General features: G+C 48.0%; 1 protein-coding gene across 4 annotated transcripts in view; it reads right to left on the reverse strand.

Annotated features, from left to right (window-relative positions):
- GRIP2 (glutamate receptor interacting protein 2) overlaps positions 1-21,607 on the reverse strand; it is an 86,280-nt gene that overhangs the window by 44,705 nt on the left and 19,968 nt on the right. For 3 of the 4 annotated variants that reach the window (XR_008468750.1, XM_054216560.1, XM_054216561.1), the window contains exons 2-9: positions 16,463-16,543; positions 13,079-13,214; positions 12,099-12,244; positions 9,169-9,255; positions 8,799-8,874; positions 8,058-8,203; positions 2,206-2,353; positions 1,318-1,487 (exon numbers count right to left, since the gene is read on the reverse strand). Coding sequence is in view for 3 of the 4 variants with exons in the window: in XM_054216560.1 (XP_054072535.1) it covers positions 1,318-1,487; positions 2,206-2,353; positions 8,058-8,203; positions 8,799-8,874; positions 9,169-9,255; positions 12,099-12,244; positions 13,079-13,214; positions 16,463-16,543 (990 nt within the window). In the remaining variant the exon portion in view is untranslated. The remainder of the gene's footprint in view (positions 1-1,317; positions 1,488-2,205; positions 2,354-8,057; positions 8,204-8,798; positions 8,875-9,168; positions 9,256-12,098; positions 12,245-13,078; positions 13,215-16,462; positions 16,544-21,607) is intronic. The other variant, XM_054216562.1, reaches the window with a different exon arrangement.

Consider the following 21,607-nt stretch of genomic DNA (forward strand, 5'->3'; position numbering starts at 1 on the left):
CTGCATTTCCACTGCAGGAGACTGATCTGATGTATGGAGGTTTGGGTAAAAAGGCGCTGAACACACCAAGCTGCCCTTCCACAGATCCCCCTTCTCTGAGCTGCTCCTGAATGCATATATTCTGAAAGGAGATTAGGACGAGGGCACTAATGGAAGGAGGAAAACAGTTTATTTTAACAGCCATTGAAAAAGGATTACAGCTTTCCATTTTTTCTTGGGCACAAAGGTCAAGTCATCCATCCCCGTTGTTAAACTGCTTTAATTCTGCAAAAATTGGACTGGACATGTAAGAGGTTTATTTCTAGACAGGGAGATGTCATTAGATTTTATGTTTCATCGCATCCCGTTAAAGAAGACAACACAGACATTTTCCTTCTTTCCCCAAACTGCCCTAGAAGGGAATGGAACACAGAGCTGTGCCCATGGCTACGGAGCACCGATATTATTAAAATACGTGGTCCTGAGGGACAAGTGATTGAAAATGGTTGCAAAAGGGGCTGGCACTGAACAGTCACACCTGAAAAACGTGAATTACAACACCAGAAGTACAGGCTGTAAAAAGACTACATGCAAGAGTTGCAACAAATCTCCTAGTACTAAGGCTTTGACCACAACGAGCTTTATACGTGAGCCTGAGTCAGTCTTCCCCATGGAAGGAGAAACTAAAGGTGGGCAATAAGGATGCTCATCAGGGTGAATTCCTAGTGACGTTTACAGGCATTTTGGCCTCGATTTCACTGGAGACACACTTTTTTTTCCCAGTATTTCTTTGGTGGGGGGTGGTGGAAAGCAGCAGCTACAGATGCATTCACTTTACCCTTCCTTGGCTGCTCAGACACAGCGGCCATTCAGGCTGGTCCAGAAGATGAACGCTTGCGTTTCCTAAGGAAGTCCAGCAGGATTCTGCCTAGCTAATGACACGTCCTTTACAAAGCCTTACCAGGCACCAGCGAATGAAAGCTGAGCTTGGAAATACATTTGCCAGCACCAAGGCTGTTTTCCTCCCTCTCCATTAACGTCTCTTATCTGAGGTACTGAGGAAGCAGCTTGCACAGCACTCAGCACTGCAGAACCCTGGGATTCCCAACTCCAATTTCCCCATTCAAGCACAGATGTTACCTTTTTTTTTTTTTCCCCCTATTCACATCCTTGAAGAACGTCATCTAATCACATGCATTTCATCAAAACATCTTTTTTGTTCCTCCACAGATGTCTCTCTTTGGAGTCTGCTGCCAGCATTCAAAAGCAGCAAGAACCCCAGTAGGGACCTCAAGTGAGTTTTGAGGGCAACCAACAGCGTTTGCACAGAGGACACACCTGTTTCTGGAGGCTTCAAAGGCAGTCTGCTTTGGTGAACAGGTAATATCTCCAGCTTGACATTTTCTGAAGTGGCAGCTAAAAGTTGAGTTGCCTCTAATAAGGAGCAGTGCTCTGTGCTCGTGCCATCGATGGAGAGAATGTGGTCACCAACATGCAACGCGCCACATCTGGAAAGGAAACAGCAAGAGAGGTAATTACACACACGGACAAAAAACTTGTCCTTACGGTGGGGAGCAGAAACAAACAAAATCCAACTGTGAACGACCGCGTGAATTCATGTGACTTTATTTTCGTATCTCATTTTTTTTACTTCCAATTTGAACCTGAAGTTCAAGCGTTGCCCAAAACACCAACTCAGATGGTTCGTGCTTGAGTCAGTGCTGCTGATGGCTCGGGAAAGACCTTTTAAGTTTTTAATAGTGCCCACTCATAGCGAGTCTGGATGGCTGAGGGCTCACCCAGCAATGTAGTTAAGTCCTACAAGCCAGCAGTTCAGCTCAGCGACAACTACCCACGGCTGGGGCTGCATCATGGTCTGTCACTCTGCATCCCCATGTAAAGGGCCACTCACTGACTTGCCCATCTGGAAAAGGCTCTAGCCAGAAGTCTCCAGAATAGGTGTTTGCCATTCCACAGCTCCAGGGCAGTCCAATCTGAGGTTTTTAAAACAGAGCTCAGCTTTCACGTGCACCGAGTTACGTTCATTCCCATTGAGGAGTGTCCGCTGGTGTTGAGTCAGATATTTTTAGCATGCTTAGTGCTCAGAACGCGTGGACATGGCCATTTCAAGGCAAGACAGGGAAGAATGGTATATAACTAATAAGGGACAAAAAAGCAGTGGAGAAAGGAAAAGCAGAGCTAGGAGCAGCCTGTTCAGATCTGTACCTGTCCACCACGCTGGCCGGCTTGATCTTGTCGATGACAATGACCTGCTTGTTCCGGTGCGTGGTTGTCGTCAGTGTGATTCCTAGTGTAGACCCTGGAGTCTTTGCTATTTCAACTAGTAAAGGACCTGAAGCATTTGCCACAGTATCTGCAAAATAAGGGAGCACTTGAAGACATTTCTCATACAGCCTTTCCCATTTCTAAATGCAGAGGGTCGCCCGATAGCGATGACTTGCCGTATGTATCAGCAAACCTGTAGTTTGGACATCCTACAGTCTGTGTCACACGGTAACTTAAAAAACTGATGACCAGCACACAAGTCAGTCAAATCCTACGTGCTTCAGCACCAGTTTTGAAATATCGCCTCAACTGCTCATTTCAGCTCCCCCAGTGCAACAGTGGGAGCAGAGACACAGAGCTACCTACCCGCGTGCTTACAAAAGCCTCCTCTCTCCCATCAGACAATACAGGGGTAACTCATATTTAAAAGATGCATTTCTGCAATAAGCTTAATAGATGTTGTAAGTGAGACTAGGAAACTCCTACGACATTGCACTTGTTCGCACGAGCCTGCGCCATACCTATTCATCTCTTCTGAGGAAGGGGGAGGAAGAAGAACGGCCGTGTCTCTGGCTGATTAGACAGAAATTCCCTCCACCTCTATTACACGTTTGCTTCCAGATTAACTAAAGCCATCATAAAAAGGCTGGATTCGCAAACGTGTTATCACCACCACACAACCCACAACCAGCACCCCACGGGTAGTTTGACCCCCCAACAAAACCAGTTCATAGAAGCCCAGCCATCTGCTTTGAAGGAAAGGCCAGCACAGCCCCTGAGAGCTTGATGCCTCCTCAGCCCTTAATTACTCATAGTAAGGCTTTTCTCTTCCAAAGCTATGCTCCACTAAAAATGCTGATGCTACTTGGCTCCAAAACTTGATGCATGGCTCATCCTTACTCTCTGATAATCAGGAGCATTCATGCAGATCTTGGAAGCTAAGCCGCAGTGAGGTCTTTCCTGAGATTTGTCGAAGATGCTGAGCCCCTGGAGAAAGAAATTTCCCTTGGAAATTTCCCCCGGGGATCAGCCAGGAGATGTTCAGGCTCTGGTCACTCACAGTGCCCTTTTTCCCAGGGGAGGGAGGAGGAGGAATGAGCCATGTTAAAGGTTATGCAGGCTTCAAATAAAACACTGATTATTCTCTGTTGAAAAGGACCACTGGGGAGACCCGCAGGCCCTGGCAAAAAGCACAGCCCCATTCAATCAAAAGATGCACAAAGCACCCAGCTAAAGCCTGCGGAAGGTGCATTTAAGCCTTTGTTAGCAAAGGACGCAACAAGACACCGAGGATCTCTTCCAACAGCAAACATCAGCTATACGTTGTTTTTGCAGTCCATATGTGTCCAGCACATATCTTTTGCAGAGGGACACAGATTTATATTCCTCCAGCTGATGGGAAGGAGACAGGAAAAAAAAAAAGAATCATGAAAAAAGCTTGCCAGAGTGGTAGACCTTTCTTTCCAAGGCAAATACCTACTCCTCTCGGTTTTACCCAGCGTCCAAGCTTCTCAGCTTCACCAAGCGTTTCCCCGGGAGGTCTCAGCACAATGGTGAGAAGAAAGAGCTTTGGGTACCTACTCCCATGCCAGGATCTAGGCATCGATAAGACTGTAGGAAATCACAGCCCTGCCTCCAGCCCACAGTCTCGCCTCCCATCACCCAGGCCACCCTGACGTCCCTTTTAATTCTCATCCCCAGCGGCATAGATGAGAACTGCTCCAAATCCATTTCAGAGGCATTTGTTGAGGCAATACCAGCCAAGCCTCTATTAATTATTCTAGGGAAAGACTTGGCTCAAATCAAAGGTCAGGAGTCTGCTATTTAGCAATATTTGTGAGGCGTGATTAACATGGGGCTATTACACCCAAGCTAATTTAAAAGAAACACGGAGAGGCCAGGGCAGGCCATGCAATCACCTTACTGCAGGCAGTCAACTGGCGTTGCTGCTTTGGCACCACGAGGTGTTTCTGCAACACCACACACGGCTGCAACCTCATCCGGCATCTGTGGAAAAGACACCCGCGGCTCTCCTGCGTTTCACAGCAAAGCTCACCTTACTTAAAGCAAGATCCTTTCTCGCAAGCCAAGAGAGTCTAAGCAGTTGTTCTGGAGGCTCAGCACTCATGAGATACTCAACTCAAACGCTGCTCAGCATGTATTGAGGGCCAAAAATCACTCCGTTGCAGAACAAGTATCACTGAGGCCAGTGACACCGAGTTTAATATGGATACATCAGCTTGCATCATTTCTCTAGGGTTTTGTTATGAAGAAACAGAAAAACCACACATGCATATGCTGCCTTACATGGGTGTTGTAGATTTTCAGGTAAGGGTATGAAAGTGTTTTGCAAGCAATGAATTGTGCTTCCCAGAGGAGGATGGTAACATTTTACAGATCAGGAAACTGAGGCACAGCTGTCACGCAACTTGTCCTAAAATACAAGGGAAAGGGGAAAAGGGAAAAGGGGAAAGGGAAAAGGGAAAAGGCACTCCATTTGCAGATGCAAAAAAAAAAAAAAGAAAAGAAAACCTTTTAGAAGAACCAAACCAGGGAGCTGCTCCCTTCCTGACACAGCCCAGCGGCTCATGATCCCTCTGGCTTCACAGGCACATGGAGGCTTTTGACTTCACGGGCCCCTTTCTTCAGGCCCTACTTCATGTCACCGCTCAGCAGACGCCGAGCGGTCACCTGTTTGTGGGACACCACCAGCCCTCCACTCCATCCGCAGGAGAGCCCCACGGGCCTCAAAGTCTCCATCCTAAAAACGAACGGGCAGGCAGGGGGAAGGGAGAGGAGGAGAAGGCACCGCAAATCCCTTTGCTCAGTCGTTATGTCTGGCAGAGAGCTTCCCCCCTCCATGAGTCAACCCTAAAGGCTTGCAGCCCAGTGCCTCGTGTCATGGCACACGCGGCTTATTTACAGAGTGACTATTCAAATGCCACCAGCTTCTGGCTGATCAGTTTGGGTGTTGGTTTATTCCCCTTCCCTTCCCCCCCCCCTCTTTTTTTTAAGGTACATAAGATAGAGCGTGGCAGCGGGAAAGCATCTGTTTATTGCAACGTTTATCTGGCAAAGGGCGGAGATTTTCCCGATGCCCCAGGGAGGTGCACGCACAGTTCACACTCCTTTTAAATGGAAATGGCAGATTAATTTAATTCCTTTGGTGGCCTTGAGAAATCTCAGCCAATTTGATTAAAAGCCTGCTGCGGCCCCATCCCACACTGGCCTCCCTGGTGAAAGCCCGACCGCCGGGGGATGCTCCGTGGCGGTGGCAAGCAGCTGCCGCCTCCCTCGCACCGAGAGCAGGGCTGGCCCCACGCAGCTCGTCCTCAGCGCACAATTTTGGCTGGGAAACCACGCAGCCAGCTGGGGAACGCCGTGACGCAACACTCCCCCGCAGAAGCCTTGGTCTCTCACCAAGGACAGATGCAGAAAAACGACTTTCCCTCCTCGAGGGTCAGCCCACACCACCCCAGCGCGAACGGCGGCAGCGGAGAGCGAGCACGACGCAAAAAACTCTTATTTTCCCTGGGGATGAACAGGCCGAGCACCACTTCATGGTGACGTCCCCAGCTCTTATAAAGGGTCAAGTGAATTGTGTGGCCACGTGTCCCTCCAGCCCCTTCACCAAGTTTTCAAAATGGGAATTAGGAGCGCTCCCTTCAGGCTAATAACATCCCCACGCGGCTTCCAGCACCTGCTCCTCCCTTCCCTCATCATCTTGCTGTGGCTGGGAAAGAGAACGTCTGCAATAGTTGTGATTTGGGGATGACGCACTCATCTCCTGTTGCAGTTATTAGCTGTTGCCTGGCAAAACTGTCTGCAGAGACTGTTTTAAGCTAAACGTTCTACATCATCTTGCCTTAAAAGAAAGCAGAGCAAGCATATCCCTTTACAGGGTTGGGGAGAAGAACCTTCTACGCAGAAATTATCTAAGAAAGGGGTTGGTTTTACATCTTGGGAAGCACGTGGCCGTGGTCCGATGGAGAGCAACACAAGATGGAGAATCACTGCATAAAACCCTGCCACGGCTCTGTGTTCACTCAACCCTAACATTTTTACTTGGGAGAGTTACTCAAGAAGAAATACCCAGGCACCTTCATGGCTATTTTTGCTCTAAGTCAGGTTTTAAAACAATCAACTTTCTGCAACATAGGCACCAGGGGACCGTACAAACAACAAAAACCCCCAAAAGCCCATTTTGCACGCACCATTAATTGCTTGCTACTGCTCAGACTTGACAGCTGTGTGCAAAATCCCTCCTTAACTCCACCTGCCCCCTGCCCGGGCAGGGCTGCCAGGCTGCGAGGAGAGGAACGGGCATCCCTCACTGACCGCGGCAGAGCTACCACAATCACAAGCACGTAGAAAGGTAGAAAATAGGGTTTGGGTAGCTTCTGTTTTCCATCATTTAAGTGGTTCCTCTTCTTTATGAATAGCAGCCAATTTCTAAAGAGAAGCTGCTCCCGCAGCACGGCAGACGCCAGGCAGGTTGCAGGCAACGGCAGGTTTTTCCTTCCAGCTCTCCCAGCAGAGCACGCGCCTGCGTGGCACACAGTTGCCCAGGTCCTGGCAGCCTCCTGCCCCAGGGGAGACCCGGCATGTCCACGCTTGTGGAGTTTCTGCCGAAAGGGAGGGGAAAGCTTGGGGAAAGGAGACTGAAAAGGAAGCAGAAAGCCCTCAGGGCTGGCACGAGGAGGTCCCTCGTCCTGGTGCAACCCTCTCGCACATTGCATGGAGCGAGTTCTGGTGTTCTCAGCTCTCTTTCCTTGGGGGTACCGTGGTATTAAACTCTCTGAGCTGCAGATTCTTTTTATTTCCCTCCTCACTGACAAATCAAAGAACAACCTGATATCATGGATTCCTATTCCTTGCTGGATCCTAGGCTCAGGGGTGCTGGTCTGGTTTGCAACATTTGCGGAAAAAACCCCAACCTAGGCCAGCTTGCGGCTCCAGTGGAGGCAGAAACCCTCTGGAGACGTATATGGAACATCAAAATCTAATGCACAGCTCAACGAGTTTCCAGAGCCAACACAGCTTCGGACTCTGTGGTAACCTTAAACTCATTAACAACGCTCCCTGCAGGAACAGCTGTGTGTCACAAACCCAGCTCAAAATGACTTTACAGTAGCTAATAATAAACCTTTTCCCAGAGCTTGAAACTGAAAATCAAATAAATAAAATATTAAAAAAAACCACCAACCCTCCCAACCCTCAAACTTAGTATCTACTGTGCAGAACATTTTTTAGAAATACCCATCCTCTGCCCTCCAGTAAATCCTGTCCTCTTTGGGGTCAATCAGTTGATCGCCCCGCATTTATTTTGGCAGCAGATCTGAACTAACGTTTCTAAGAAAGGGAACATCTCTAGAATTAGGCAGGGTCAAAATTCAGAACCAAAGCTGCAGCCACATCGAGTCTCTGCCTGCTTGCAGCTCTCTCTCCTACACATATTTAATACCGTTGTTTCCAGTGCTGGCGGACCACCGACATTCCAGCACCCTTTAACTCTGATTTAACTCTATGCCCTCTTTGCCTACGTGAGAAAGCCCCTTTTTCCCCCCCCTCCTCTAAAATCAGTCATCGTTCCCATCGAGGCACATCATCGGATACGGGCATCTCAAATGCATTTAACTAAGCCGTCTTTGAACTCTACGCCCTACACCCATGCTGGCAGCGCACTGCTCAGCAATTTTTCCACTGAAAGCGAGCATCCCCGTTGCTGTCTCTAGTCTCACATACTTTCCAGGCAGTCAGAGAAAACGCCACCACAACCGTCTCCGCCTTACCCATGATGGTCACGTCATACTCGATCTGGAAGAGTGCCTCCTGGCTGCACTGCCGCAGGATGTTGAGGGCATCGGCGTGGGTCATGCTGTGCAGAGGGATCCCATCGACACTCAGCAGCCTGTCCCCAATTTTCAAGGACCCTTCCCTGCAGGAAGCCACAGGCAAAAGTTACTGAAAATTTTTGTCTTTGTATACATATGTATTTATTTATATTCAGATGTATTTTCTATATATGTTTATGCATCTTTATAATATAGCTATATATTTTGTGTATATATATTTCATATAATTCTATATCTATATATATTATCTTTTTTTTAATATGGGGGGGTTTATATATATTAAAAAGTCAATTACTTCGATCCTGTAGGAACCGAACACTCCTTGGGACAACGGTTTGGGTTATTTATAGTTCCAGGCCCATCACATTAAATTAGCAGCATGAGAACAGATAGGCCGCCTCCTGGTTTCTAACACAGCATCAGCTCTTCATCTGCACAGGTTCAATTAAGCGGCTGCCTCTGGAAGAGCAGTTTCTGCTTATAACTATAACATCTACACCCGGGTCAGCCTACGAGCACTGGACCCCTCCTCCCCACACGCAATCTGTGTCATTCCACACCACGACAACGAGAAGCCTTGGGGCAAGAAGGACAAGAAGGACACACGTCCAAGAGCACGGTGAGAGCTGCTGGTCTGTCATGCGAAAGCAAACGCTGGAGGCGCAACGCGAGCGTTACCTGTCTGCTGGGCCACCCGGCCTCACGTAGGTGAGCACCAGCGGCCTGGACTTGTGCCAGTCTTCATGGGCTCCCCCTGTAATCAAACCGGGAAAGCCGTAAGTCACTGGAGGTTTGAAAGTCTGAATGAGAGTGCCGAGAAAGGAGAGACATTTATCACGTAACAGCTGACACAGCCTGAAAGCAAAAAGACTGCCCTGGATTAGGCAGCCGGCAGCCCTTGAAGGCTGCATGGGATGCTCTCCAGGACACGCTTTCGCTTTCAGCTGAGGTTTATGACATTCATTTTCCTACTTTTCTCTTCCTGCTTCACAAATCACCTCTGCCAGCGCTTGTTCGCTCTTTTTTTTCCATTGGAGAAGCCACTAACCTCTCAGCACGAAGCCAAAGCTGTTGCCTTCCTTGTAGAGGGACACCTCAATGGTCTTGGGAATAATGCCAGCGCTGCTCTCTGGCACTAAGGGAAGAGAGAAAGACCCAGTTGCCACTTTTTCACACAACCCTACAAAATAATACCAAAACGCATCCAAAGGGCATTGAAATCAAAGTCCAGCCCCATACGCATATTGTATCTTCTCTGTTTGGAGGTAAAAAAAGCCTGACCTGGACCCATGAACCTTCATCAGAACCAACCATCATGTTTTAGGATGATTTCACCAGCTTGGTGTTGTGCATCTCCCCTCAAATTTGTCTTGGTTAATACTCTGACATTCAAGTAAAACCATCTCGTTTATCAACTGGCTTTAATGTGCTCAGCATTACTCAAAAGCCAGAAGCTTCTGCCGCAGATGGAAACTTATTAAAAAAACCCAGCAGTAACGTAAGGAATCAAGTCACCGGCTGACCTTAAAGAAAATGAAAATCCCAAATCCTCAGTGCAAAAGGTTGGGTTATTTTTCCCTTACCTCTCATATTTTGACTTTAAAAAAAGATTAAGTGAATACTTTAAACTGATCCTAGGGGCAGATCAGTAATTTTATGTTAAATACACAGTACTATTTAATGTACAAAAGTAAAGAGAAAAAGAAAGAAACTGTTTCCGTCCCTTGCCATCCCCTGCTATTTAATGATTTATTGAACTACTGCGGTGAATGTGGGACAATTTCCCACTCTTCTCCATCCAGAACCGCACAAGGCGTTTCAGCCTGGTCCGCTCCAAAAAGATCAATTCCTAAGCTTCAAACCAAGTGCAATGAATGGCCACAAAGATAATCAGAAAAGAGACCAGGGGCTTGACTTCAGCCTGGCAAATCGGAGCTGAAGGCTCTCCTAGGCACGTCCGCGCTAACGTTTCCCCTTGGCTTAGGAGGGGTGGTTTTTTTGAAGCAAATCTCTCCACTGTCCTCACTGACCACATTGGTCCTCACTGCCAAGCACCCTGAGGGCTTGCAACCTGCACGCAAATTAGGGATAAACTAACCCAAAAGATGTGCACTGGAGGCACGGTACTGCCGGGCAGGCAGGCGGCCCTGGGGACCAGGCTGCAGCGAGGGCAAATAAACCCCCAAAACACTGTCCCTCGCACAGCCGCTCTGCTCCTGCGGCTGCACGCAGACTGCTGACAGGGACACAGCCTGGAAATGCTCCAGAAGGGAAAAGCTCCGGGCACGGGAAGGCTCCCAGCTAAGGGGTGATACTCACATACCGAGAAAAGGGTATAAAGCATCCACAAATGTGTTCAGAAACCATCCAATTTCTGTCCTAAGCATCCAAGCGTGAAGCTCTGCGACAGCCTTTCGTAAGATCAGCGGGGAGCAGGGAAACCTAAGCTAGTGTTAACACAGGGCTCGGTTTATTTATGAAAGAGATGATATGACACAGTGGCCTGAAAACCAGACTTGGACTTGGAAGGTCTCTTCCAAAGCCGGAAATTACAAAGTGGGGAGAAAAATTCAAACCCACAAGCACAAGCGATTGAACTGCACTCTATTTCTGCTCTTTGCCCAGGGAATGAGAATGAGAGAGGGAGGCGGGTGCACGCAGCAATAACAAACCCTCGCCGCAGATAAAAGCCCACAATGAACTGGAGCAAGGCAATAATTGACAATTCCCTGTATTTTGCAGTGCCTCTTTGTTTGGATTAGTCATAAACAGCATCAATAATCTCATTGGAGAGAAGTGACTGTTCCAGCGTGCTCTCCCTGCCCGTTCAGAGCCGGGGACATTTCGCATCGCTGCTATTGATCGAGCCATGCGGTATTGGCACTGCTCCTTCCCTGGTAAATACAGCTTATCAGATTCCTGATAGCCAGGCTCCCGGCTAAGGAGGAAGGTTAAGAGCTGTCATCTCTCCTAGTATGACAACATGGAAAACTTGAACCACAGGGTTTGTTTTACCGGGGTTGTATGCAAAAGCTAACTAACATTTACAGCAGAACAGAGAGGGCTGATGGATGGAGATTCAGCTAATTCAGATTGCGTTTTTCTTTTCTTCTTGGGGCTTTATACGATCATTTATATATTCGATACTTTTCACGTAAACACAGCAGCTATAGCAAAGCTATGAAGCGTAAGATAGCTTCCTATCTGGGGCAAAATGTTTAGATTTCATCAGTTTTGTTTTTCCTGTCATCTTATTTTTAGCTGTTCTATTTCTTCTGGCCAATCATCCTCTGATTGATCTGGGTAACTGCGTGAGTAATAACTGGGGAGATCATTTTCACAATGGAAAGCCTGTGATGAGAAACTTGAGAAACAAATTCCTATCGAGGAATTTGTTTTAATCAGAACAAACAAACGAGGGCAAGAGCACATAGTCTCCCGTGTCAGGACACAAGCCCTGTTAGTGCCAGTTGGGCTTGCCAGCTTCTGCCAGGGCTCCTTAGCCCGAAAGCAGATTGCTTCAGCTTCCCTTCGGAAAACACATAACGTTTCAAAGCATCTTGAGGAATAACAGCCCTTGCCGCAATTCAGAAAAGAGGATCCGGCAATACATGTTTAAGACTGAACAAAACCTCCCATAGCCATGCTCCAAAAGGCAAAAAGCAAAACAAGCCGCGGCAGCATCAGGAGGCAGATTGGCCTGTGCTACCGAGTCACTCCAAGGCAAGACAGACCTAATCAGCCATCTCCCAGCGGTGTGCATGAACAGGCACCCACTGTGCCGGAAAAAGCACTCTGCTCCGACTGCACACAGCTCTGCAGCATCCACCGCGGCGCTGCGAGCAGATGAAGGCGGAACGTCAAAATGCCCCTGGATACTGCCTTGGCCACCACGGCTAATGCACGAGCGAGCCCATCTGTATCCCAGGACAAAAAGCAGCCAAGAAAAGAGAGTAGCGTTATCGGAGAGGCACCCACCGGCTGGCGGGAGCTCGTACTCTACTTCCAGCACTACCCTTTCGCCCACGTTTTTCAGCAGGCTTATGATCTCGTCGTGCCGCAGCTTGGTCAGGTTAATGCCATTCACCGACTTGATGTAATCCCCGACGTTCAGCTGGTCACTTCTGCAAGTAAATAATAATAATAATAATAATTAAAAAAAACAAAACCAGTGGTAGCACAAAATCTGCTATGCTCCGCCTGGACGTGCCTGATGAACCTTTGGTAACTGGGGGACTTTCTGAACAAGCCACCAGCGTCGGGCTGATCTTAGCTGTCTGATTGCATGTGCCCGCTAGCAGAGGGGAGTGCTAAAATCGAAGCCATCTGTCTTTCCTAGTGGCAAGTGTTCAGATCGGTACATACAGCAACAATCGCAGTATACGTGTTCACAACCTCTCTTTTTGTTGCTCAGTTCCCATTCATGTAGAGCAATCAGTCAAAGAGAAGCACATCAAGAGCTGTCCGGAAACAAAAAAAAAATCCAGCACGGAAAAAGAAAACATCTTTCCTTTTGCCTGTTTTCTGCAAAATTGTTCAATTAGTCCTTCCCTTTTTCTGCTTCTTGGAGCCTTTCTTCTCCCATTCCTTTTCTGAGCCAATAACGTTACTGACACACTCAGTATTCAGAACAGATACAATATTAAGCCACTTAGCTTGATCAAGATGTATTGTACCATGCAGCTCTCCTGACAAGGCTGCCTAATTTCACAGAATCCCAAATATCCATCCCTACACAAAATTTCAGAGCATAATTGCACAGAGCATGGGAAATAACTCAAAATAGAAGACATTCCACTTACTGAAGCAACAACTTTGCATTCTGGGGCACTTGAAAAAAGGGAGTCGGGTGCCAACTATTTTAATTATAACCATATTCATTCAGTAGTTAGAACGTGAACATGCAGCTATTCTCTCTAGTTTTACTGTGCTCTCTGCACCCCATTGCCATTTCTCACCTTGCAGCCAGTCCTCCCGGCCTCAGATTGGAGACCCTTGGCTTTCCATCTTTGTCCGTGCCACCTGAAATGGTTAACCCAAGGGTGCTTCCTTCCTTCTTAATCAGCTCCACGATGGTGACCCCTCTGAACTCCTCTGAAAGATCAGGAATAAAGATAAACATCTCAGTGGAAGGCGCATTCCTCCCAATCCCAAAGACATCCTTTTCCTACGGGTGGCAGGAGAGCAGACCTGGGACAATTTGTACAATTTGCAAGAAGAGAAAGCTTCAGTCTATTTAAAATTAAGTTGTGAAACAGAAGTGTGTCCTGGTGGAGGGAAAGCATTCGCACGCAGGTCTGGCAGGTAGGACCAAGCAGGACAAGGCAGAGGAGTGAGGGCTTGGGAGAGGATAAAACCCTTGTGTTTCAAGGTGTTGGTGCTGGAGGCAGTGGAAGGACTCAAACCCAGGGTGATGGGATCTCCGCAACGGTCCAGGGAGATTCCCTCAGGAGCTATGTTTGCTATAGAGTGGGGAGGGTGTTAGGAGGGCTCATGTCAGGCAGTCACAGTTACCAGGTACGAGGATGCTGTGGACCTGCAGTAGCTGCCTGGATGGACAGAACAGGGTGGATCTTAAAATATTGTGATTAAAAAAATATCATGAGACATCAATACAGTTGGGAGATAAAGAACATAATGTGGAGAGGGGTGGGATCCTGCCAGCAGCAGGGGAGGGAGGGGGAGGCATGACCTTCATTCATTCACAGCAGTTTCCCCACCCGTCTGCACCAAGTCTAAGGCAAACTTCTTCCATATTACCCACATCATTCCCAGCGGGAACTGAACACGCCAGTCGCTTGTACAACGTAACTGGTTCCACATGCATTGTCAGCCATAATCTGTATAGCAGGGTCAGGTTTAGGGGATGCACCCCCCACGCCTGCTGCACCAGTACCGCTTCTCTGTTTGCTGCAGGCAGCCCACATTTCACTTTCCTTTACTCCAAGATGACGCTCTTGTTTGTCCAGCACCTGTATGTAAGCCCGACCTGATGCCAGTTTTGAGCCTAGTACAGCTCGCGTCTGGGTTTCACAAAAACAGAGTCCCTAAACTATTCCAACTTCTGGATTTGACATGGAGGAGGGGAGTAAATTAGGAGGAAAGCCGGCACCGGCCTGAGGAAAGACCAAGAGCTCTGTGGACTTGGCAAAAGGCAGCTCCGCATTAATCCACGTGACGGCACTCGCGCTCTTTGCTCAGAGGAGGACTAGCCCAGGGGCAAGTCAGATGACTTTCATGCCTTGCCAGAGCCTCCTCTAAGAAGCTTTTGCAGAATTTGTCTACAATGTGATCCATCCACCTCCACTATCTCTGGTGGTCTGCAATCTCCCACAGTTTTACAGGAGGAAAACAATCTCCCTCACACAGGGCACCTTTCTCCAAGATCATGCAGGGGAAGGTGGTGATGGACACTGGCAGCACATGGCAAACAGCAGAGCCACCGCTGTGGACTCAAATCCACCCTGCGAATGGCCCAGGATGTTATTTGCACAGCAAACCCCATCGGGCTTAAATGAGATGCTCTATTCGGAGAGGGAACATCTGAAACCTCTTGCACTCTGATTTCCAGAGTCTCTTAAACAACATACTGACACAGAAGGTCCATGCTGGCGCAGGGCTTCCCCCCTCCATCCTCCTCCACTGGGAGAAAACACGGTGTCATTTGGCGCTGTGGTGCCTCATCGTCACTAGCACTTTGCTCCTCGTGCAACGCCACCATGACACCAGAAATTGCACCTCCCTTACGAGTCCTGCCACGTGTACCTGTTCTGTAAAGCACTTCCAGGAATAATCCACGCACTTGATTAACGTGAGCGGGGAACCTCTTTGCAATCTCGCGCCAGTCTGGAAGGCGCTCAGGCACTGCTGGGCGCCTATTTAACGTGGCGCTGGCAGCTCCTTGTAAAATGTCAGGTCCATAATGCTTCTGCTTTTCAAACTCAGTTTTGATCCCTTGCCAACTACCGTAACTTAGTTTTCAATTCACCAACCCGGGATCCCAGGGGCTGCCAAAAACTTTGTGGGGGCTCCCAGCCGCGCTGGAAGGAACACCATCCGGCACTATCCTGCAAATTTCCTCTCAACTACAGATATGACTGATCCACACAGATGGTGCTGCAAGGGGGGACTATTAGCTCTTCAATGGGGTTTAATTTTGATCCTTGATAAGTGTTTAAAATGAGAACTCCCAGAGTGCAATTACCCATCGTTATGGGTTCAAGGAGAAATCGCTGCTCTGAAAAAAGGCAAGTCCCCGAGATCAATCTATTAAGGTAAGCAAGAAAGTATTTTGACCAATGCCGCTATAAATCTACTGCCGCTACGACAGACGCGCACAGATGTGAAAGTGAGTTCGTCAAGCACAGTCTGGTTCCTTCGAGACATGGTCTGTAAGTGCCATATGAAAGTAGTCTCGGATTTCTTCTGCTGGCATACGTGCTTGGGTTTTGCTGCTCAAAGCATCCCAGGGCAGGAAGAGCACACCTGAGTTTTGCCCTCCCCATTAAGATGCCTTGAGCTGAGGTGGTTGGACAGACTGGATCTTGTGAACGGGGAGTCAGCCTCTCTCCATCAGGGCTGCGGAACAGCGGCAACGTGTTGCAGAAGCCCCAGTGGATGCAGAAGATATCCCCTAGAAAAACTGCCGAATGATGAATGGCAAAAGGGGCCCATTTCCTCCCCATCCCCTACAGCACACCAAACCAAACCTGTGACTGGGTCATTAATGGTCAGAGGTGAAAATGAAGCCCCGGACTATTATTAGGAAGGAGCTGAGTTGTGCGGAGCAGCCCATCCAAACCTGCTGGCGTGCTGCTGGTAGACAAAGCCCAGCACCACCAGCGGCAAACGTACTACCATTTCTCCACTCCCTCTTCAGCCCCCAGGGGCGTTTCTGCACAGGAAGGTTTATCTCACACAGAAGTCTGCTGTGACTGACTAAATATCAAAACAAACTTAGTCACACGTGGGAAATACGAAGCTTGCCAGACACTGCCAGTCTCCCTCCCCACCCGGAGAGCTGGGATGTGGCAGTGCTTCTTCCCTCTCTTCTTTTCTGCTGTTTTCCTCTTTGTGGGTGTCAGCCCAGTGCAGGAACCGCTCCTTTCCCAGATCACTGTAACCACCATCAGCATCTCCATCAACAGACTGTGATTGCACCAGCAACGTAACACTCACTTGAGACCGGTTACTACCATCCATTTCTGCCCTCCAGCAAAAGCCTTGCTGATAGACGCAACAAAATGGACTTTTTTGGAGGGTTTTACCCATTTTAGGGGTAGCCAGGTAAAGTGTAATGGATGCCCTGATGTTCTAGAGCAGAAGCTGATCCCCTCCTTTACCTGGGATGCTTTGCCTCCTGGAGACCAGGGCTGCGTCCATCCCACCGGAGTCCTTGCTCCCCTTCGAGTAAGGGCCATCGTCTGTGAGCAGAGTGAACACAGAAGCTGAAATTAGTACCAAAAGCAACAAACAGCAGAACCAGAGCGCTACAAAACGTTTGTCCTGGTGACACCGTAATTGGGATCACATCCGTATCACAGACCGTAGGCAAGAAAAAACATTACCAGCCCTGGCTTTGTACTGCGCCGTGCAGGCTGTCTTGCTTTTTAGAGAGGGAGGGAAAGAAACAAGAAGGCAATAACATTATCTGATTTATTCCTCTTGGAGCTAATCCGTTAGAAGAGAACGAAATTCCCATACTCCTGTAATTATGTGGAACAGCTGAGGACGGAGAAAGCTGTGGCATTAGTCTCCCAAGTTTTAAGCCTGTCATTATGCTTGTGAAGAAACTTACAGTCTTTGGAAATGGAGTTATAGATCAGGACACTAACAGGGCACTAAATCACTATACTTGAACGAAATTGCCTATTCTTATAGATCCCATTATTTCAAAGTCACATTTTCCTGCTGCTGTTCCAGCCTCTGTACAATATAGACAGCACCTTCTCTTAAGTGATTTAAAAAAAAAAGAAAGGCAGAGAGAAAAGTCAGAAAGAGAAAATAGTATTATGCACTGCAAATGCACCATCCAGCATAAGTTTAAATTTAAATTTAAAGTATTTAAATATCTCTGTATCCTCCTATTGGAAGACTCCTATATAGCATAAAGGTTATTTGCACAGAGGGAACATGCTTCTACAGATTTCATTGCCATCTATCTAAAATGTCTATTTTTATGGCATTTCCTAAAAAGCTGGAGCTTTCTCAATCAGTATTTCCCAGTAACCATGTAGTATCAAATAACTCCCGTTCTCAGACCACATTCCTGGATTGCCCTTCCCAATTTTTCAATAGCTACGAAGGTTTAGAAGTTGTACGTGATAGTTTAAATATGGGTTACTGAAAACCTTACCCGTTTATTCCCGTCCGCAGTCTTTCATTTCAGTAGCTTTTGTTTAAGTTACAGAGTTTTTGTCCTGCTGCATACGAAGGGAACAACCACTTTTGTTCGGCCCCATTCTGGACAGTGGTCCGTAGGCAGAGAAACCAAAACCCCTGTTCAGTTTGCTGGCAGCCCGCTCTGCCCACAACGATGGTGTAAACTGAATCACGTGGGTTACACTTAACCTCTAGGAAGGGAATTTTGCTCAAGGGCTTGAGCGTTTTTTAAACATAAAACGACACAAGGTTTCAATAAAGTCATTTCCAAAAAGGCAATTTTTTTTTTTCCTAATCTAGTTTTAATTCTTGTTGCGCCGAGCTGAAGTAACTTCACAAGGCGACAACACTCAGCGAAAAGTTTTGGCTGACTCAAATCTGTGCTTTCAAACCTAAAAAGTTTCAGATGAAAAAGAAACACCATTTAGTTTTTCAGACCAAATTTTGCAGCCCATAAAGGGACAATGTAGATATCCAGACCCCGGACTCTTCTCCTGTATCACTCTGAATGCTTTTCCATCACCACTAAACTGAAGGTTTCTAATGAAGCAAGAACTAGCACTTGGCACTAGACCACCACCGAGCTACGCCAAGCCATTGCTGCCAAAACACGTTGAACCTTGATACCCAAGCATCCGGGCCCCCTGTGAAACAGGGGGCAGAAGCTCTGCCTTTCAAAAAATAAGGGGAAGAACAGGTAGGATAAAACAGCACTGTCCCGACCATGGAGACCTTGCAGCGTTACTCAAAGCTGATGGTGAAAGCAGCAGCGTTTGGCTACAGAATTACAGCAAGCACCACGGCAAGACACTGATTTCAGGTAGGTGCTGGTACACCCTGGCATCAGTTCTAAGAGCAGAAGGCTTGAAAATGCAATTTGCATTTTTCATAGCAATGGTTCTTTGGGTGATGGGGAGACCAGGGTCAAGGTTAATCTGGGTTTAATGACTCTGGAAAGCACTTTAATTTACTTGAGGCAGTTTAGTTCCAGCATCCAATTAAAAAAAAACAAAACAACAACAACAACAAAACCAAAACCAACCAAAACCAAACTGAAAGCCACACGCCATCTCTTCTTCGGTAGCTGTTTGATAGCAGTAAAGATTCAGAGTTTTCCATCTCTGCTACTGTTGGCCATGTTCATCTTAACTTGTCTCTCCGGAAGGTTTTTCCTAATATCCTGCCTTACCCTCTCTGCCACCCCATGCCTTGGAGAACTGCAGAGTCAGAAAATGGGGACAGTCTGGGAATATAAAGCAAGGTGGAGTTTCCCAGGGGAGCAGCAGGACAATGCTGGTCCAGCTACTCCCTGCCCACGCCACTCAGCCCAGCAGCTACAATCTCCTTTTATTTCTTTCCCAAATGCAGCAGCACATTGGGGGAGGAATCCCAAAACAGCAGCTCAGGATACCCAGCACGAGGTTGCTCTTTCAGCACTGGAGGTAATTCTGCAAAAGGCACCTGCAAAACACCCTGGGACATCCAGGGCTGGAGCCTTTCGATGCCACTGGAGCATCAGCGTGCCTTCGGTCACACAGGACACTGTGGATGGGGAGGACCACCCCAGCTCACAGCTGCCTTCCACGTAAGAGCATCGCTGCCAGCTCTGACCCCAGGTAACGTGCTCAAGGCAGCAACGTTCTGCTGCCGATGGGATCCCTGTGTTCCCGGGAAACCACGCAAGATGGTTCGAAGCCAGCTCCATAATCTGCTGGCAAAGTAAAGCAGTCGACCATCTGCTTCACATAAACACACCACCCTGGACCAGACTGCCACCAGCGCCCGTCTGTGCGTCATTTCCCCATCGCATCCCCAATCGATACTGATAGGAAACCCCAGTTTGCTAACGGTTACCCTCCCTACTCCAATAGCTGTTGACAAACGTGCCTTGGCTAGTATTTCAGCAAGAAACCCGGTTGCCTGTGCACCAACAACAGCTTCCACCACCAGCCAAGTGGCCAAGGGGAGCGACCCGAGCTGCAGCCGCTGCCGGCAATTAGCAACGCACCCCCCGCACAGTCCCGTGCTGCTTCGCTGACAGCCGTATCAGCCAGCAAATAATTAGCACCGCGGCCCCCCTTCCTCTATTGCTTCTCCCTTCCAAACTCAGTTGATTATGTGAAAAATGTTTGGGTTTTTCGCTCATTATCTGGCTAAAATGTTTGAACAGGAAAGGAAGCTGCCACGCGCCGCCTGCCGAAGTGTGAATTGGCATTTGCTTGCATGAGCATCCCTGCCGCGTGGCTCTTTGTTCATTTTCAGCCAATTTCCTGCTCTGCCACTCAAGCTGGTGTATTAATTGAGTCACTTTTTTCTGAGCTTTTATTTTTTTTTCTTAAGGAGGGGGGTGTACTTTGTTTTTTTTTTTTAAAAATAAATTCCTTCTCTTTCTGCTCTTAGTCATTTCTCCTGCCTAGCGCCGCACCGATGCAGAGGCAAGGCCGGTAACCAGCCTGATTGCTCAGTCGGCCCAAATCGCAGCATTAACCCAAGCACTGAAAATTCATGAACCTCTTGACTACCTAAAATTGGGAAAATAACTCTTTTTTTTTTTTTTTTTTTTTAAGCCTGCGCAGGTTCTTTTTGCAAGCAATCAGTGCTGGGGCCATTACAGGTGTATTTTTCAAGCTTTTTCTCTCGCACCAAGAGGGCCAAAATTTTTCCAAAGAAAAAAACTACGTAATTGGTGATTTTCAAGCAGCTGTGTTAACGCTGGCTCTAGATCTTTCAGAAAAGCTCACCAAGTACACAAGAGCCTCAACAAAACTGCGAGCGCAACACCTTCCATACGTTGGTCCCATGTGAATCTGTGACAATATAAAAAAGTTCCTGTAGGTTCTTTGACAACAGTTTTTGCCATTTCAATGTCTTACTAACACCATGGAGAGAAGAGCTCCCGAGTCTCTGTCCCTACACATGTGGCCCTGAGGTCTTCTCCCCTGCAGCAACAGTGTCTTACAGTAGCATACATCTCATACAAAAAAGAAGAGATAATCCCATCTCATTCCCTCAAAAACAAACTGGACGGATGAAGGCGTAGGAAAAATATCTCCTTGCTTTAGCTGAAGTACCAGGGCAGGAAGAAGGGAAGGTCAGGGCAAACTCCAATATCCCACCCTGCTGCTAGACCATTAATTGCTGTTTAATTGAGATTGTGCCAGTAGCATCTAGGTTTCCAGGCAGGACAACCCAGGAGTTAAAGACCCCTTTTGGAAGCACCATCGTTTTGCAAGGCAGCACAGAAAGTTTTCCCAGGGAGGATGAGGTGGGGGGAGAGGTCAGCAAAATACAGGTATTTTCCAGGAACTTGCACCCAAATAAAAGAAAATTGGCAGATTCAGTCTTCCTCTGCTTCCCCCACCAGGCAAACCCCGTCTGGGATTCGGGGCAGCGCAGCGAGGAGCAGCCACCGCCCCGCGAAACCGCTCAGCCACGCAAGAGCCCGGCACGGGAATGCTGTGACTGCTAAAGAGGTGGTCCAGATCGGACCAAGGCTGCCTCCGGAGCGCAGCAGGCAGCTCACCCTTGGGAGGAAACCATCTGTTTCTAGAAGAACCCAAGACAGAGTAGAAAAAAAAATTAAATAAAAATAGAAAGGTGAGGGGACATTTGAACTGTTGCATTGTCTGCTCTTGATTTACTCAGGGTTTTTTCCCACTTTTTTTTACCATTCCCTGGCTTAGCATCTCACCACTGAATGTATTGCCTGGGAAACCAGGCTCCCCTCCCTCCCCGGATCACACTGGGAGGTACCAGGGGGGTGCCGGCGCCAGCAGGGAGAGCGAGGGCTGCCCAGGGATTAGCGTCTCAGTGATTAATCGGCCTGGGGTTGTATTGCCGGAGCTCTGCTGCCCGCTTCGTACCATGCCATTCAGCACCTCAGCTCCAGCGATGGCCACGGGGCCATAAAAATGTCCTGTCACTTGCTCTGCCACCATTTCTCCCTGCTTTTCTCACCACTCAATGTTTTGGGGATTATTTACTTCTACCCCCTACTTTAGGGAAGAAGATAAGAAAGGAGCGGGGAATAGCAGTTGTTAATAATTGCAATCCAAACAGGAAGGGGAAAAACCCAGTTAACGGGGGCATGGGGAGAAGTGGATCCA

The sequence above is a fragment of the Rissa tridactyla genome, chromosome 10, assembly GCF_028500815.1.
Source record: "Rissa tridactyla isolate bRisTri1 chromosome 10, bRisTri1.patW.cur.20221130, whole genome shotgun sequence".
Lineage (NCBI taxonomy): Eukaryota > Metazoa > Chordata > Aves > Charadriiformes > Laridae > Rissa > Rissa tridactyla.